This window comes from Cheilinus undulatus, linkage group 7 (genome assembly GCF_018320785.1).
Source record: "Cheilinus undulatus linkage group 7, ASM1832078v1, whole genome shotgun sequence".
Classification (NCBI taxonomy): Eukaryota; Metazoa; Chordata; class Actinopteri; order Labriformes; family Labridae; genus Cheilinus; species Cheilinus undulatus.
In genome coordinates, this window is record NC_054871.1 from 24,996,681 (window position 1) to 25,015,503 (window position 18,823).

Below are 18,823 nucleotides of genomic sequence, written 5' to 3' on the forward strand. Positions count from 1 at the left end.
TTCAATAATAAAAGTGAAAAGTACCAAAGATGAAAAAAACTACAGTTTTTTGTATTTAGAAATTATAAGCTGCCATGTGTAAGAGTGAAAAGAGTGCGAGCAGTGGTAGAGTAATCATAATCAGTCAGTTCAACTAGATAATGAGTGAGAACTAAATCACACAGTTTGGATACACTACTAGACACACTTAGAAAAACTTTGCTAATCTATGGCAAGCAGAGACCCAACGCTGCACAGATTCACCCATCTTCACTGTTAACTTCTCATTCATTAATGGAGAACTTTATTATACACATCACTCATCACTTTTTTATTGACTGATGGATTTTATTTATCCCGGCAGCTTGCAGGGCAAACCTGGAAGGCCCCTTCCATGGCAGCTTCCCTAACTCATTATGAGGAATTTCTAAAGGAAACAAAAACATTTAGAGTTGATTGTGTTGCAAATACATTTTGTGGAGTGCAGTTTTTAAGGAAGAGAGTCCTCAATGCAAAACAAGAAGTAAGCTGTGGAGGTTGGCACATAGGCCGGTGAGCCTGGTCTCTAGTCTAGTGGTTCCAAAAGTGGGGGTCGAGGCACACTGGGGGGTGGGGGGTGGGGGTGTGTGTGTCACAGGATGCTTTTCAAAAACAAAGCAAAATTTAAAGTAAATTTCAATGCTATCTTTTATCCGTTATTGTAAATAAGAGCTGTCCTTAAACGTGCAGTGTGTAAAATTGGGAAATATATATAAATACAACCAGATTCTGGAATGCAATGCTCACTTCTGGTTGTAACTGTGGCAATCAGTTGAATTTGAAAAATATAAATATTTTATGTGGTCCCTTCAGTGGTACCGTAGAAGCACGCAAGGTGCAAAAATTCAAGATGGTGTACTCCATGAAGGGAACCCTCACTATGTATGAATAAAAGGCTTATTCTAAGTTATTAAAAAAAAAAACAGTTTTATATAATCAGATGATAAAACACTGACTTACAAAGGCCTGCTTAAATACGTTCATTTTTACCAAGTTTTTTCCGCTTAATGCTTCTAGGCTAAATATTATAAACTGTACCTTTTAAATTAATTCAGTTTAAAATAAAATGATAGTTCTCAGGGGATAATTGTGTTTATATGTAATTAATGTGTAGAAAAACTTCCTAAAATGCAATTTTGGACATGAGAGTTTGTGCTACATCGTATACTTTAACCACGTCTGTATGTCCCTGGGCTCTGGCACTCTTATTTTGAGGGTCAAAGGCTGAAAAGTTTGGATACTCCTGCTCTAGTCAACCTTGAAATGCCTAGTGGGGCGTGTTCGGGGCAGGGAGGTGGGGTTCAGTGTTATGTGGGTGAGGCTGGGCAATTGAACTCACAACCAATGGCAGTCACTATAAGAAGGCATGTCCCAAAACAATTGTAAAAATTAATAATTTTGTTGGTTTTAAAAATTGTTGGAAATATTTTTGGTAATGTAAGAACTCAGCTGAAAGTAAATACAGTATAACAAGGGAGTCTTCATTTTCAAAATCAATACAGACATTTCAGTGCAAAAATCTACATCATGTTGATTTAAATTGAATATATGAACATGTATCTCAGCATCGATAATGCTCTCTTTTGTTTCTTTGTTTTTTTGTCTTATTTGCTTCAAGATGACAAAAACTCAATAAAACTCTAGAAGCCAAAGCCTTGGCAGCGACAATACAAGCCACAATTTAGGGAGACTTTGTGGATGTGTGGGAATACATACGGTAAGTGTGTGTGTGTTAAGCACAGATCACTGCTCAATGAAACGCCTTCCCTATACGAGACACAGATGCTGTCTGGGTCGGTTTAATGAAAGTGAACATCTCGGGTTTCGCCATTGGAGTGAGTGTGTGTATGTGTGTGTGCTCCTATGTAGCGCTGATGTTTTGAATGTCAATAGGAGGTAAAACTTGTGTTGAAAACCTCTCCTGAACTTAAGATAAGCATCACACAAAAGCCTGTCCCTCTCTCTCTTTTACCTTCTCTTCTCCTCTTTCTATACCTTGTCTGAGGACAAAGCGTCTGTTTGATGGCTGGCCTTGGTTTGAGAAGCATCACTCCTGCCTTCTCTGTTTCACCCATGTGACAAGCTATTTAGCAGGTGTGCGTCCGTCTGTGGGCTTGTTCTGTTGAGTATCTGTAGTTGTTATCAGTATATTTGCAATGATTTTCTTTGAACTTGGATCCTTACAAACAGCCTGTGCATTGTTGCACAGAGGCTTTTTTGCGATGGTAAGATAGAAACTACTTTGAATATGTTGTCCAAAGAAAAATAGACCTTTTCTGCAGATGTAATTGCAGGATGTGAGGGGCAATCATGTTCCCTTTTCTCCACCAGCCTCCTATAGAACAGCAGACAAAAATATAGATACAATGGGGCAGGACTAATGTTATTTGACAGTTTCTTGTATGTGATACCATCTAGCTTTCAGGTATCCGACTGGCTTTGAGTTTACATAGGTTTAACTTTCATTTCCTGGCAGCAAGTTTGCATGTCCAACAACGAGCTGTGACGTTGTAAAGAGTAAGAGAGGAAGACAGTGTCGGAACAGCAGTCTGGGTAAAGCTGCAACCAGGCGTAGCAAGTGTAATTCACAGTGACACCAAGAAGGAAACCTGAGAAGAGAAGTTCACAAATAAAAAACACAAACCTGTGAGACCTCGACTGTGTTTCCATTCCTGACACAGTTCTTACTGTGACAGTCATTTGTATAAAAATTAAAAATGGTGAAATAGAGTGAAATAGATTCAGTTTACCACAAAATGTTGCAAAGTGATCTGCTGCAAAATTAAATCTGGACCTGGGGGCTTGCCATGGGGTAGCGTTTGTGGCAGCTAGCCTTTGGGCCCGGCTGCGTGTTGTGTCCCTGCTGAATAGGAATAAACGCCGACCAGCTTAAAAGTGGCAATAAAGTTATTTTAAGGCTTGACAGGATACGCAGTGAGGATTTGAGAAGGGGTCTCTATGCTCACTACTATCCCCTGACTAATCAGTTGAATTTTGGAAATAAATGATTGTTGCCGTAAATGTTGCGTGAAAGAGAAGCAGGGTTGTGTATGTGTGTATGGTTGGGTGTGTGGGATGTTAATTGATGAGAGTTATAGAGAGCTGCTGGTAGCACAGGGGGGATCATTACTGCTGGAGTGGAACAACTGCATTCACGGCTGTTTGCCATGTCTCATACACATTTTTGCACACAAAATACACATGCATACTGTCACAGTGCACCAGCAGTCAAAAGGAAAGCCATCCCTTTGCTCTCACTTGTACATCTTTGTGTCATATTATTCAACTGCTCAGCCACACAAAAGGAGTCAGGTAGAGTAATTATGACACCCTAATTCCACGATGACTCCTCAGTAAACATCAACTTTCAAATATCAAACTTTTTTTGGAAATCCTAAGATTTATATCGGGTTGGCATGATGGGTAAAAACAAACATGTATCCCAGAGGCATTCTCCATTCTTGAGTCAATTTGTGGGAAAAGGGGGGAGAAGGCGCGCAGCCACTTTGGGTTAAAGGATTTAGGTCACGCTGTAACTGACTGGCTGACATCAGAACGGTGAGACAGAAATCCAGGAGTGGACTATGATCTCCTTTCTCTCTCCTGAATGACTGACACTTGAGAGACTGACACTGAGAGAATAAAGGGGTGGGTGTCTTGTTAGTCAACCTGCCATCCTGACCTATATTTCCCTACCTTTCATGTATATATGTGTGTTTGTGTGCGTGCCTTTGCATGAGGAGGAGGCATCTTTGTCTCATCTTATATGCTGCCATCTATGCAGACATTTCTATTTGTATGCGTGGGTGTGTATGAATGCACACATGCATGTAATTGTGTGTATGTTTGTGGTTGTGAGCCTGTCCTTGTGTGCCGAGGTGCATAAATACATACTCGAGGCTGTGTGGGAGTTTCTCTGTGTTTCTGTGCACCAGGGACGAGAGCGTGTAAGCAAAATCAGTGTGTGTTTATGCTTTCTGTCAGAGTCGGGCAATGTCTCCCTCTCTCCTACTGATGCCACATTACTTCAGTTTAGGGGCTGCTGTCACTTTTGGAGCAGCACGTACAGGTGAGACTCCACAGAGGGCAGCCCTGCTTTTTGTCTGACAAAAATATAAATACAAACCCTCAAATTAAAAGGAAAAAAAATCACAGGATAAATCCCCCAATGTATTTTTATTGTTTTCCATTTTAGAAGTCCACAATCCCGCCAGCATGACGTCATCATGCTCTATTTTTGTCACGTGATAGCATAAAAACAAAGCAAAATTTTGCATTGCAATCACTTAGTATGGAATGTGTGATTTTTAAGCTCTCTTTTAGTCTGTGTTTCATGTCAACAGGCCAAGCTAACCAGGAAGAATTCTCATTTGAATTTGATATAAGACTTAATTTTACACATGGGTACAGTGTTCCTTACTCTACAGGACTGGTGTTTGTAATTTGTTTCAGAACTTTTTCCAGAATTCTATATCATTTTCTTAAAGGACAAAAAAAATCTCCTTATTGTTTCTGTAAAAATGCAGTTTATGTAATTCCATTTTCCTTGTATTTGTGTTCATAAAACATTGTGCAGTTTGATATTCGAAAATGGAAAAAACACCTATCCGTTGCATTTTTGCATTGAGCTTGATTTTGGCTCACCTATACATCTTTGTATTTCTTAATTTGCACTGCTTGGGAATCCCTCAAAGTGAATGCAAAGAATGCCATACTGGTGTCTGTATGCTTAGGTAGAAAAATTATTTTAAACTTGGGCATTGTTTAATGGACAAAAAACGCCTTCAGCTACATTCTTATTCATTTTTATCTTGATACATGTCATTTTACTACTTTTATGTGTAACATTACAACATTTTTTACATTTGTAACTGCTAAAAAGACAACTTCAGCATATTTTGATAGATTATACATAAATAGATTTTTTTTTAATTCTGTTTTTTTGGGGTCCTATATCTAATACAGTAAGCAAAATAAAAAAAAATGTTTTACATCAAATAGTTGAGGTTGTGCTGAAAAAATGATACCAAACACAAGCATGGTAAACATTTTCCGAGTGGTTTAAATTGTCAAAAAGAGAGCTGCAAAAATACCCCGTGGACTTCTAAGGGTTAAATATAATTTAAATATTTTTTTAAAAGTTTTTAAAATCTCAAAACAGTTAAATTCTAATTGAAAGGTTAAAAAGTTCCTTTAAGTATGCCTGTGAATACACAAGATTTTTAGTATTTTAATTTAAAAACAAATTTTAGCATTTTTATCTAATTATTGGCAATTCATTTTCAAACTATTCTTCTACATTTTGAAACAACCAGAGGATCCTTCAGTGATAACTGCGATATTTGGTGTAACTCGACCAGAGGTAATTTTAAGTGTAAATGGAAGGAGAAATCATTCCATCCTTTAATCTTTGGATCAAAGATCTGATACAGGCTGTGCTCAAAAGTTTTATGCCACATGGCAGCCCTTTCTATCTCCTGTGGAAACGAAGGGATGAGAGTGAAAATAATGGATGCTACTGAAATCATAGCATCTAACAGATGACCCCACCGTGTCTTTAAATACATTTTTATAAGTTTTGTTTGTTTTGGGGGGTTTTTTATGTTGTTTTTTTCATTTTCTCTTTTTTGTCCTTCATTTTTATTTCATTCCTTTATTCTATTCTATCTACTGTGAATTGATTTTTTTTTGTATTGTTGAACTTGTTAATCTATTTATTGTAACTAAGATGAAAAGATTTACATTTCTCACATGTTAAATATCATTATGTTCAGATGCATTTGCAGGGTGTATACAGAAAATCTGACATCAGATTTAACACTGTTGAAAACCCTTTTCATACATTTTAAGATCTATCACGTCTTTGGTTTCTAACTCTGAACATTAACAACACAGATGTGTATAAGCTAATAGAAAGACAATAGTTTGACAAAAAGAAAAGAAAATGCCAGTGGTATATTTTATGTAGTGTGGAAATTAATATTTCCCAGAGCATTTTGAGATTAGACTATGAGATACAAAGAACCAGAGACCATGAGGTAGTTGAGTGGAAGGTCTTTTTTTTTTTTAGAGTAGCGATCCTAAACTCTGGAAGTATCCATGCACAACCACCACCTTTAAAACAAAATAAAAGTCTACACATAGGTTTAAATCACTTATTCTGGATTTAAAGCATTGAGTCAGTGATGATTTTACTGTTGCTGATCAGCCATAGCTCACTATAACTGAGTTGTATTCATTTTAATTATTTATCTCCATATGTCTGGGAAGAATCTTCTTTCAGATCTGGCAGTCCTGAAAGAATCTCATTGTGATTAAATCTAAATATAAAAAAACAAAACAAAAAAAACAGCTTAAAACCTCTTCAGATGAATAGAGTAAAAAAACTAAATATAAAAAACAAAAAATATAAGAACTATTTATTGTGCATTTCAGCCTTTTTGAAAGCCTTAATTTTGGCTTAATTGATTGATCAACTTTTGAGACCTTTTTTAAGACCTTGCAGACATTGTAATTTCTAATTTGCATGGAGAAAATGGGGGGGGGGGGTCCCCTCACTAAACAGGGCAGGGGGAGAAGGGTACACCATGTTTATAAAATCTTTTCCCTTCTCAAAATTTTACTTGATATTTATGAAATGTCAATTAAAGAGGCCTTGAACTAAAGTTAAAACATTAAATAGTTCCTCTAAGTTCCTTTTATGTATTAGAAATTAAACCAAAAATCCATTTTTTGTTGGGAAAATAAAGGCATAAGATTAATACACAATTGCACATTTTCATACACACATACACATTGTGAGTTTTACCTCCAGTAGCCAGGGTTTGAGTTTGCGGTCCAGGATGATGTCAAAGCCAAGAACCTCAAAGCAGACGCTGTCGCTCCCTGGTGGCTGACCAGGGCGACACATGCGGTAAGCGTGCAGCACGTGGGGCTCTGCCACTATTAACGTCTTCACAACCAGCTCCTGGCAGGACACATACCAACACAAAGAGAGAGATCACCATCTGAGGTGACAAAGATAAGGCACATACTTTTGCTTTTTTTGTTTGTTCCTACAAATGCTGCAATTTTTAGCAGATGATTAAAGGTCTTCTTAAACTGAAAATGGTCCAATAAGTAGGCCCACTTTATTCACAGGCTGAAACTGTAAAAAAATCCAGGAAAACTTTGACAATGTGGTAAGCATGGAGCATAAAACAATAGCCCTGTAACCTACAGCCTTTCTTTTTTTTTTTATCCAGATTTACCCTAAAGTCTTCAGCGTCCAAAGATTTAGCCTCAGTATAAAAGCCAGAGAGAAACAGAAAGTGTTACTGGCACATTTCAAACACACACAGACTTTCTCCAGTGTTGATGGTGGTCCATCTGTGTGGCTTGTGGCTCCCAAAGGTTGTGTATGTGCGTGTTTGCTCGTATGTTTGCTGCTTGCTACCTGCCTGCCTACTCCAACTGGGCAACCGGGGTAAACAAGCTCACTCTGACAAACACTCTGCCCAAAGCTTCCCCTCGCCCATCCAGCCCCACGCAGTGCTGCTGGCCTGCAGTTTGCCCAGTCCTGTCTGACTGCAGGGTGTAGAAGGGGGGGCATGGTGGTCTGGCCCTGGCCTGATAAGACCTCAGCCCTCTCCCCCTGCCTTTTTCTATCCGTCTGTCCCTCACACACCTTCGTCCATCTGTCCATCCATCCACCCGTCTGACCCACAGGCCGCTCAGCACAAACACCTGCTCCCACTTCCACCGTTCATGCCCCAAGTCCCTGGTACTGGCTTGTGTGCATGTGTCTGTGTGTGTCACCATCCCTTCCCCCATCACCTCCCTCCTTATCCCAAGCCCCCAGCCCTGGCCACTACAGAGCTCTGTGCATGTGCGAGCCTGTGTTTTGTTTGCTTTCGACTAGTGGGTTCATAAGCCTCTTATTATTTTTATAATCTCACCTGAATTAATCTGGATTTTATTTTTGTTATTTTAGCAATTTCATTAATTACAGCTCTATTTTAAAAGCATCCTCTCTTTGTTGTATTTAGGATCTCCTGCTGCAGACTGGACATTTACTACAAACACTCTGGTTGCTGGCAGGTAAATTTGGGTCAGATCATTAAAGTAAAACTAAACTCTATAAAGTAAACGCTTTGAAGGCATGTCCTGGCTAATTTAAGAATGAGCTTCTGATATTTTACTCTGTTTATTTAGTTTTGGGTGCAAGAACTCTTCTTCACTTTCTTACATTTTAATGGTTTTTAAATTACTGAAGAACAAAATGGACAATAATGCTCCTCACTGGTCAGGAGGAGCATTATTGTAACTCTTATTTGATGGGTTTTGACTTAGGGATGCACGACACTGGATTTTTGCAGATGTCTAAAAAGGTATGTAAGCCGATTCCAATACTGATATATAAATGTAGTTTAAATCTAAAACTTCAGCTTTAATTCTTAAAAAAAAATCACAAGTTGAAGGAATGAGGATGAACAAAAAAAAAAGACTTTAGCTAATATAGGTCTGTTGGTCCTGACTAAAACTCCACTATCATATGTTTAAGCATACAATGGCTGTAAAAGTATTTACCCCATGGATGTTTTACCCTTTCATTGATTTTATAAATCAATCGTGGCCAATATAATTTGGCTTTTTGACAAAAAAAAAAAAAAAAACTCTTTAATGTCAAATTAAAAACAGAGTTCTATAAATTGATGTCAATTAAACAAAATATAGGTCTGGTAAAATAAGTGATATTCACTTCTTTAAAAGTGACTGACCTAATTCAACAGAGGTCCAGCCAATTGATGCCAGTAGTCTCACAATGGGTGCTGTGAATGTGTCCTACGTTTTTAATTTAATTTAATTTATTTATTTCGGACAACAAACAATAAAAAAGTAAAGCAATGATAAAACAGTTCATATGAGTCCGAAACAGGAGTAGGAAGAAGCAGAAGCTTTTCGAGTCCTACCCCCACTTACTGTCCTTTTATGAACATCTTAGAGTTCCTGTGTCACCCCTTATCACAAACCCCCCTCACCCACCCCTGCCCTCATTCATTCACTCAGTCACTCATTCACCCATCCTTCCATTCATTCTTCATTCTTTAGCGTATCTAAGTCAATAGAGACAAACTTGTGTCAATCCCCAACCTTACAATTCCAAAAATTGAGTGATTATAGTATAAAGACACCTGTGTCTGGGAGGTCCCGTCACTGGTTAATCAGTATTCTTGGCTAACATTACACCATAATGACAAAAGAACAATCCAAGCAACTCATTAAAAAAAAAGGTTATTGAAAATTATACATCAGGGGATGGATACAAAAAAAAATTCCAAGACACCGAACAACCTCGGAGTTCAGTTATATCTATCATCAAGAAATCGAAGGAATATGGCACAAACTGTAGTCAAACAAAGTGACCATTCAAGAAGGAGACTATATTGAGAGATGCCACCAAGAAGATTATGACTACTCTGAAAGAGTCACAAGCTTCAGCAGCTGATTGGGTAAGACTCTGCATACAACAACTGTTGCCCAGGTTCTTCACCAGTCAAAGCTCTATGGGAGAGTGACAAAGAGAAAGCCACTGTGGAGGAAAACTTATTAAATCTCAACTAGAATTCACCAAAAGGCATGTGGGAGACTCCATGGTCAAGAGGAAAGAAGTTCTTTGGTATGATGAGACAAAATGGTGCTTTTTGGTCAAGATTAGGGATGCACCGATCCACCTTTTCTGGTCCCGATACCAATTCCAATACCTGGGCTTTGGGTTTTGACCGATACTGACACTGATCCGATACCAGTGTTAAAAGAATAACCTGCATGCCCTACTGTAATATAAGACTGGTAATTGTTTTGGGTAAAAGGCAAAAAATGACAACATATAGATTACTGAGGTTGATATTTATTTAAACTATAAAGTGTTTAAATGTTTACCAGCAGTTTGGTAAAAACAGTGCTTCAGAACTTACAGAAATTACTATTCAATTGTAAACTTTTATACCCTGTAGACTGGTAATGCAGCAAAAAACAAAGAAAGTGCATCAGAGGTAACATTCCAGTACAAAACTGTATTACACAAGTGTTTTTAACCACATACAGTAAACAAAGTGACAGTTCTGTGAGAAAATAGTGCAAACAACCTTGTAAAAAAGGCTTAAAGCTGGTTGCCTGGATCAGCACCACGGATCGGCCCTTTCCCACCGATACCCGATCCAGCTTTGAGGGGTTGGATCGGGCTGATACCCGATACCAGGATCGGTATCGGTGCATCCCTAGTCAAGATGCTATGTTTTGCAGATACCAAACACTACAAATCACCACAAACACCATCCCCATTGTGAAGCACTGTGGCGCCAGCATCATGCTGTGGGGATGCTTCTCGGGCACTGGTCCTGGAAGGTTTGTAAAGGTAGCAAGTAATATGACTTTGGCAAAATATTTTTTGTCAGTAAAGACAATTTTTTCATCCTCATTTAACTGTTTTATTCTACTCATTTTGCAAAATGCTTTTCTGACACAGTAGCTTCTCTTCACCAGTTATGCCTTACACAGTTCAGCAGTTTGCAGCATCCAGTCTGCATGCTGGGTGAAGGACAGTGTTATAATAGTCTGACCCTGCACTACATAACTATCCCATTTGTAGTCAGACACTGCTCTCAAAATTACACCCACACAAAAAGGCTTTAGTCAAACCTTGGATGCTTTGTCCCTTACAGTACATCAATAATACCTCTATATGAAAGAAATGTCAATAGAAAAAAAAAATAAGAAAAAAGTAAAGAAAGAAAAAGTCAAGAAAATAAACTACAAATTAGTTTTAACCCCCACAGACAATGTTTTTGGCAGACAAACTCTCAGACTGTGATCATTGGTAGGACGAGTCAGGTTAGCAGGCTATGTCTGCATGGGAACAAAATCTAAGCGGAGAGATGAAAGAGAAAAGGAGAAGAAAGCAAGAAAAAGACAGTGTTAAAACAAAACATGGCATGCAAGTGTGAACAGACAGCACTAACACCAGAGTGATGCAACTTCTGAAGAGCGGAGGGAAAAAAGGTGAGAGGAGGAGGACGGTCTGGCTGAGTCAGAAGTCGACACTGGTTTGTCAGTGAGGGACGAGAAAGTGAAGAAAAGAATAACCGGGACTTTCACACCTTGAAATAATGTAGCACATGGAGAGACTGCAAAAGATTGATGAGAGGGGGTGTGAGGAAAAGGAACATTAACTTAACAAGAACATTAAGCACCGGCTACAATGTCTACAATGGTCTTTAGAGGTACTTTAACATTACCAAAAGAAAACATGAAAGCTGACAGAAATAATAAAGAAAAGATTTCCTTGAGGAGATTTTTTTTTAACTAGTGAGATTTCATATTGAACACTTGCAGCATGAAAACGGAGAACAAAACAGAGTACAGGAAATGAGGGCACATGCAAACTACAAAAACTCTGTAGAGATAAACAAATAATCAAGGCCAAGAATGAAAAAAGGAACATGCTGATCCAAGGATGAAGTAATCAGAAGAAAACACAGGAATAAAATAAAGAAAAAGGGCATATAATCAAATGGATAGGTATAAAAAATGAGCACAAAAGACAACTGTAAAAATTGGTCTAGGAGATAAATGAGTCATCCAAAAAAAGAAAAGAAAATGAACAAGGTAAAGGTGTTTGGATGAGCTGAGAGTGGTGCCAGATAGGGAGAGCTCACCCTCCAGGAATGATGTTTTTTCAACTGAGCTCTTCCTGGAGTTAAACAAAGCTCTGAAGCTCACCGAATTACTGTCATAACAAATCGTATCAAACATTTGCTGGTCTGTTAGTGTGTTATAGGCAGTGTGTGTTGCCTGTAGATATATACAGTACGTATGAGCATACACTTTCAGATTACACTCAAGAGTGGTTGCATGTGATGTTTTGTTTTGTGGTGTGGTTTATTATCATACCTCAAGCCCTACATTTTAGACTCATCCACTACACATATATCATTGTGTAACCGTGCATCTGTGTGTCTTGTGTGTGTTTTAGTGGACTTCCTACGTACAGATACATCGCCCCAAAACTTGGACACATCGAAGTCATTGGTGCGGAGGAACTCTGTGAACCAGCTGATGGACCTCTTGCTGCCTTTGTCAACCGTCTCGTCTCGCTCAAAGTTCTCGTTGTGTTTGTTGACGGAGTAGTTGGTCAGATGCATGTAGAGCTGACTCTGGAGGCATAAAGAGAAAGGAGATGGTTTTAATCAATAAAGAAATGCATGTTAAAGGAACCCTACATGATAAACCAAGTTCATCTTTATGGATAGATATTTGTATCCCTGATATGTATATTGAAAAAAAACCTCAGAAAAAATATATGAAGCTTAGCATTAGATCATGCAGGACATGGTGGTCATACATCCAGCTTTGATCAGCTGACGGCAAGCTGATCCCAATTATTGCCTCCCAGCTCCCACAGCTAATCACAGTTCTTTCTTGTAACACAGTGATGTAATTAAATATGACATACTTCTCACTAATCCCTGCTTGCATAATGCTGATGCACCACACTGCAGTTGCTGGCACAGCTTAAACTCCTCCACCCCAGCCTCCTCCTTCATTTCATAAATCTTGTTGCACCCTCATATTCTACTATGGATTCATCGCTTTTCAACTTATTTCATTGTATTCAATTCATATTGTCATAATGTAACTATTCATATGGGAGTTTCTAGCCATGCGCTACCTGGAAAGTCAAAGCATGCAGCTTGACTAACCCTGGGAGCATCTATTGAGCAGAGCCTTCTCTGCCAAATAATACTGTTGATCCATTTTGCAATAAAATGGTTGAATATGTGATGAGAGTGCTCCTGAATGAACTGCATTTTTAGAAAACTTGTAGTTATGAGCTGCCCAACCAGTTCCCATGTGCTTTGTGGATCTGGAAAAGGCTTATGACCGTGTTCCCCGAGGTATCTTGTGTGGGGTGCTCCAGGAATATGGGGTTGATGGCCCATTGTTATGGGCTATTTGATCTCTGTATTGTCGAAGCGAGAGTCTGGTTCGCATTGCCAGCAGTAAGTCGAACTCGTTCCCAGTTAGGGTTGGACTCTGCAAGGGATGCCCTTTGTCACCGGTTCTGTTCATAGCTTTTATGGACAGAATTTCTAGACGCAGTCAAGTGGTGGAGGGTGTCAGGTTCGGTAGCCTTAGGATTCTTTGCTTTTTGCAAATGATGTGGTCCTGTTGGCCTCATTGAACACTGACCTCCAGCTCGCTCTGGGACGGTTTGCAGCCGAGTGTGATGCGGTTGGGATGAGGATTAGCGCCTCTAAATCTGAGGCCATGGTTCTCAGCTGGAAAAGGGTGGACTTCCCACTCCAGGTCAGAGGAGAGTCTCTGCCCCAAGTGGAGGAGTTCAAGTATCTCGGGGTCTTGTTCACGAGTGAGGGAAAGATGGAGCAGATCAGTTCGGCATCTGCAGTGATGCAGGTGTTATACCGGTCTGTTGTGGTGAAGAGAGAGCTGAGCCAGAAGGCAAAGCTCTCAATTTACCAGTTGATCTATGTTTCAACCCTCACCTATGGTCATCAGCTGTGGGTACTGACCAAAAGAACAAGATTGCGAATACAAGTGGCTGAAATGAGCTTTCTCTGCAGGGTGTCTGGGCTCAGCCTTAGAGATAGGGTCAGGAGCTCGGACATCCGAGAGAGACTCAAAGTCTTGTAAGGATGCCTCCCGGACGTCTCCCTGGGAAGGTGTTTAAGGTATGTCCATCTGGGAGGAGACCCCAGGGCAGACCCAGGACACATCGGAGAGATCACATCTCTCTGCTGACCTGAGAATGCCTCAGTATCCTACCAGAGGAGCTGGTGGAAGTGGCCGGGGAGAGGAGTGTCTGGGCTTCTCTGCTTAGACTGCTGCCCCTGCAACCTGGACCCAGATAAGCGGAAGAAGATGGATAGATGGATGGACAGGTGCAGTACCAACTCCAACTGCAAACCAAGCTCCCATCGATGTCAGTGAAATTCAATACCCTAAAGAAGGTATGTCAGCTAGAGAAAAGAAAGCCTTCAAAATGAAACTCCTGAATGATAACCCAGAGTCATTATTGGCTGACTTTACCAAGAAGAACAACTGTAAGGTAAAATGCAACTTACTGTTCTTCACTCATCAGCCTGCTAACTGGCACTCAACACTGTGTGACTAATTTACCCACATTAAGAACAACGGAATAAGACAAAGGAGACAGATTACTGTATATGAAGATACAGACCTCAACTGTCCTATTTTGACAATAAATATCTACCACAATGGGACAGTTATGATTCAAAGATCGGAGAACAGCTTGGACAACTTTGAGAATAGTTTTCAAACTCTGAAGTCTATTTCCACCTCAGAGATCCCAGCCTCTCCCCTGCAGAAAGAGGTGCAGACCAGGTCAGCCATCATTGTTAACCTGCCTCCAACACCCTCGCTGATTCAACACCCAGACTTTCCAGCAGTCTCAGAATGCTAAAGGAGGGACTTTCCACCCTGAAGAGAGAATTCATAGAGTTCAGAGAGAAGATAGTAAACAGTGCTTATCACACACATGATGATCCCAAACAACCACTGGAAGAGTTACAAAAAATAAATGAACTTCATCAGGCTGTTCAAGAACTAGAAGAGGATAACCAGTCTTTGAGAGCATCAGTTCGGAGAATGACAGGGGAGCTGGCCATTGTTAGCCATTCCACCCCAGCACTGACCCTACATGAGGTGTCCCAGAAAAGGACATCTGGGTCCTCTACTCCTCCAGCATCTCTGACACCTTCATGCCTCCCTTCAGTTCTTCCTTCAGCCCAACCCTCACCCCACCATCACTGAAGTTAACCCTTCTCCTTCAAAACCACAAAACCATCCAACTTCACTGAAAGACATGAAGACGCCAACACAGAAATCATCTTTCTATGTGATTTCAATGGGAAACACATCAACATGAAGCGACTCTTCTAAATCAAAAAAGATATGGAGCCCCACTACCAGATAACTGCCTCCAACAAAGATGTACCTCATGCACTGAGACAGGTGGTTGAAAAAGCTATTTCAGCTTTCCCCACAGCAAGAATTATAGTGTCAAGTTTGTTACCCAGAAAGGATATTCCACAACATATAATAAACATCATCAATGCTGACATATCCAAAGCCTGCTCAGAGCTACCAAATCTCCATGTAGCTCACCATGGAAACATTTTTCATCAGCACCTATATGACAAGCTACACCTCAGCCAAAGAGAAGTAAGACTATTTGCAATGGTCATCAAGACCACAGCTTTAGATCAAACGGCAACTTCTCCTAATATCAATATTAATATGAATATGAGCAGGAAGCCATCCCTCCACCAGAACCTTCAAAGGAGACCTAACCCAGCAGGCAGATACATCAACAGTGGCTGGAACCCATACTAAGACAGACCCACCTCCCTGCATTACACCAAAGCTCCATCACCACAAGGCATCAGACCACCTCTCCACACTACACCAGAGCTCCATCACCACAAGGCATCAGACCCACCTCTCCACACTACACCAGTGCTCTACCACTGCAGGGTCCAAGATTCATCCCCCTTCAGAAATCAGGTACCCCCACTTCCACAAGACCCTGAGCCTAGCCCTCTACAATTTTCCCTTCATCCACATCTTTTCCCGGGGTCAAGAAAACAGGCAACAACATCAGCTGTCACCTCAAACACCTGCTCAAAGTAACTGCTATGCTACTGCCATTGCTGGGTTTCCTCCACCCAATGAACAGGATGTCAGTCAGATAAGAGACATTATCTTATTAATTTGCATGAAATTACTTAGGTTAAAAAAGGGACTAGATCATAGCAACTAATTTAGAACGACCTGCATTTAATTGTCTTAGTGTTTATAAATTGGATATCTTCTAGTGGAACACCTATCACTTAGGACAAGAACAGAAACATATCTCTTTCTATCAGGAGCTGGAATAGCCAAGGTTTGACCTCCTCAGTCTGTGGTTTAAAATCTACAAACCCAGATGTTGTAAACAGTATTAAGAATATTGATATAATCATTTTAAATGAAACATGGATTACAAATCAAGAAACTAACAGTCAAACAAACTTATTATACCATGTGTAAAACATGATTTTACCAAGAGTGGCAGACATTCAGGTGGCTTACGTCTGTGGTACAAAGGGGAATACAAAAATGAAATCTCAATAGCAAAGAAAGGTAAATCATATATTTGGATTCAAATTAATTCAAGCATCCTGGAAAATGACAGAGATGTTTATCTGTGTGCAATATATCTTCCACCCTCAAGCTTTCCTTACTTCCTAGAAGAATGTCTTAAAGAACTCCAAAAAGAAATGGTGTTTTTTCAAAGTTTAGGATCAGTCCTAATATGTGGTGATCTTAATGCCAGAACTGGTAGAGAAGCAGACTTCCTTAACGCTGAAAGAAATAAAAATAAAATAAAGAAATAAACATGTATTTGGATAACCCCCTTTGTACCACACTCACATTACTAAACAAAGACAAAGCTATGATAGTGTGGTCAACAAAACTGGCAAAGAGATACTTCAGCTGTGTAAAGACACAAGTTTGTACATTGTTAATGGTAGAATCAGGGGCGATTCTCTGGGCAGATTCACATAATGCTCTGTGCTAGGTAGCAGTGTTACAGATTATGCCGTCACTGATATTAACCCAGAACATATCAGTGCATTTATAGTGTTGCCCCAACTGCCCCTATCAGACCATAGTCAAATGGAAGCTGTTTAAAACAACTAAAAATGGTAAGGCTTGTGGTATAGGCAGTATAAGCTCGAAAATGTCAAAACACAGTCATGCTAAACTTCAGTTTGCTTTGCTGAAGCTCTTTAACTTGGTGCTGGTTAGTGGACATTTCCCTGTGACTTAGAATGAAGGTCTTGTTTCTCCTATTTTTAAAAATGGAGAAAAATACGACCCCAGTAATTACAGAGGAATCTGTGTTAACAGTAACCTCAGCACACTCTTCTGTAGCATCTTGAACTCTAGGATACTGTCATACCTTATTATTGAGCATAATGTCCTGTCTAAAAGCCAAATTGGCTTTTTACCCAACCATCAAACTTCTGACCATATTTATACCTTACACACCCTCATCCAAAATCACATTCAGAAACAACAAAAAAAGGAAAATATTTGCCTGTTTTGTAGATGTCAAAAAGGAATTTGACACAATTTGGCACATTGGCCTGTTCTATCAACTTATTCAGTGTGAGACTGGAGGCAAAGTATATGACCTAATTAGATCTAAATACTCCAACAACAAATGCTGTGTAAAACTGGGAAATAAAAGAACATAATTTTTTAAACAAGAAAGAGGAGTACATCAGGGATGTAACTTATCCCCTACCATTTTCAACATCTATATTAACAATCTTGCTACTGCTTTACAACAGTCATGTAGCCCCGTATTAGATCTTCAAGGCAAAGAAATCAAATTTCTCATGTATTCAGATGACCTGGTTCTGCTGGGCCCTTGACATCAATTTACAAAAAACGAAAATCATGATATTTCAGAAAAAGGAAGTGAAGGATGCAGTGAAGTATGGGGCCCTGTCCTAAAACAGTGGCAAACATCCTTGGACTTAACTCCAACAGAAAGATTTCATCTCCAGCTCTGTAAAAAGACCCTAAAGGTCCACGGAAACTGTCCAAACCTGGCATGTAGAGCAGAACTGGGGAATTCCCTCTTTCTCTACACATGATCAAAAGAGCCATTAAGTTCCAGGTTCACCTAGCACAAGCTGATCCTGAATCATACCTTCACCTGGCTTTTCTGAGCAACAGCCTCTGCCCAGAGACTGACCCCCTAAAAAATATTAAAGAAAATTATCAGCTAAAGAACCATGGGCTTCATCATCACTCCAAAACAAAAATTAAAATTATTGACAAAGAAAACAAATCTAAATACATTAAATATTGGCAAAATGAAACTAAATCCTACAATAAATTAGAATGTTATTTCTACTGAGAAGAGAGTACTCTTTAGCTGAATATCTTATGCGTGTGAGAAACCCCAAAGAAAGGAAAATTTTAACAATGTACAGACTCAGCGACCATAAATTAGAAATTGAAACAAGTTGTCATAAAAACTGGAAACCTAGAGATGAAAGAATTTGTAAACATTGTGAATTGGGAAAAACAGATGATGAAATCCACTTTCTCCTCATCTGCCCACTGTATGAAGCTGTAAGAAAGAACTTCCTGAGCCAAGTTACAGCAGCAGGATCACATGAAGAACTAATGAGACTATGTCTAGCAGAAGAATCTCAACATATACACCTAGCTGCACATTTTGATTCTGAATATCACCACATTAGAGATATAAATACGTTTTATGAGTCAATAACTGTGTTTTTGGGTTTTTTATTATTATCAGTATTATTATTGTGATTGTCATTATTAGTATTTGTCTTTGATGTACTATGCTTTGGCAAAAAAGGTGTCAACCATTCATGCCATTAAAGCATATTTTGAAAAAAAAAATAATAATGGAGACAAATTGCAGCACAAGTGGTGAGTTAAATAACTGTTTATTACCTCCGCCAAGGAGGTTATGTGATCGGGTGGGTTTGTTAGTTTGTTAGTTAGTTTGTGTGTTAGTTTGTTAGCAACATTACTCAAAAACTTGTGGACAGATTTTGATGAAATTTTCAGGAAATGTCAGAAATGACATAAGGAAGAACTGATTAGATTTTGGGAGTGATCCGGTTCACCATCTGGATCTAGGAATTTTTTTAAAGGATTCTGTACTATTGGGAGATAGGGCTAATGGCGGAGG

The 18,823-nt window shown here is 39.4% G+C and overlaps 1 protein-coding gene across 1 annotated transcript in view; it reads right to left on the reverse strand.

Annotated features, from left to right (window-relative positions):
* ttll7 (tubulin tyrosine ligase-like family, member 7) overlaps positions 1–18,823 on the reverse strand; it is a 130,167-nt gene that overhangs the window by 73,030 nt on the left and 38,314 nt on the right. The window contains exons 8-9 of the mRNA XM_041790584.1: positions 12,048–12,212; positions 6,827–6,985 (exon numbers count right to left, since the gene is read on the reverse strand). Of these exons, the coding sequence (XP_041646518.1) occupies positions 6,827–6,985; positions 12,048–12,212 (324 nt within the window). The remainder of the gene's footprint in view (positions 1–6,826; positions 6,986–12,047; positions 12,213–18,823) is intronic.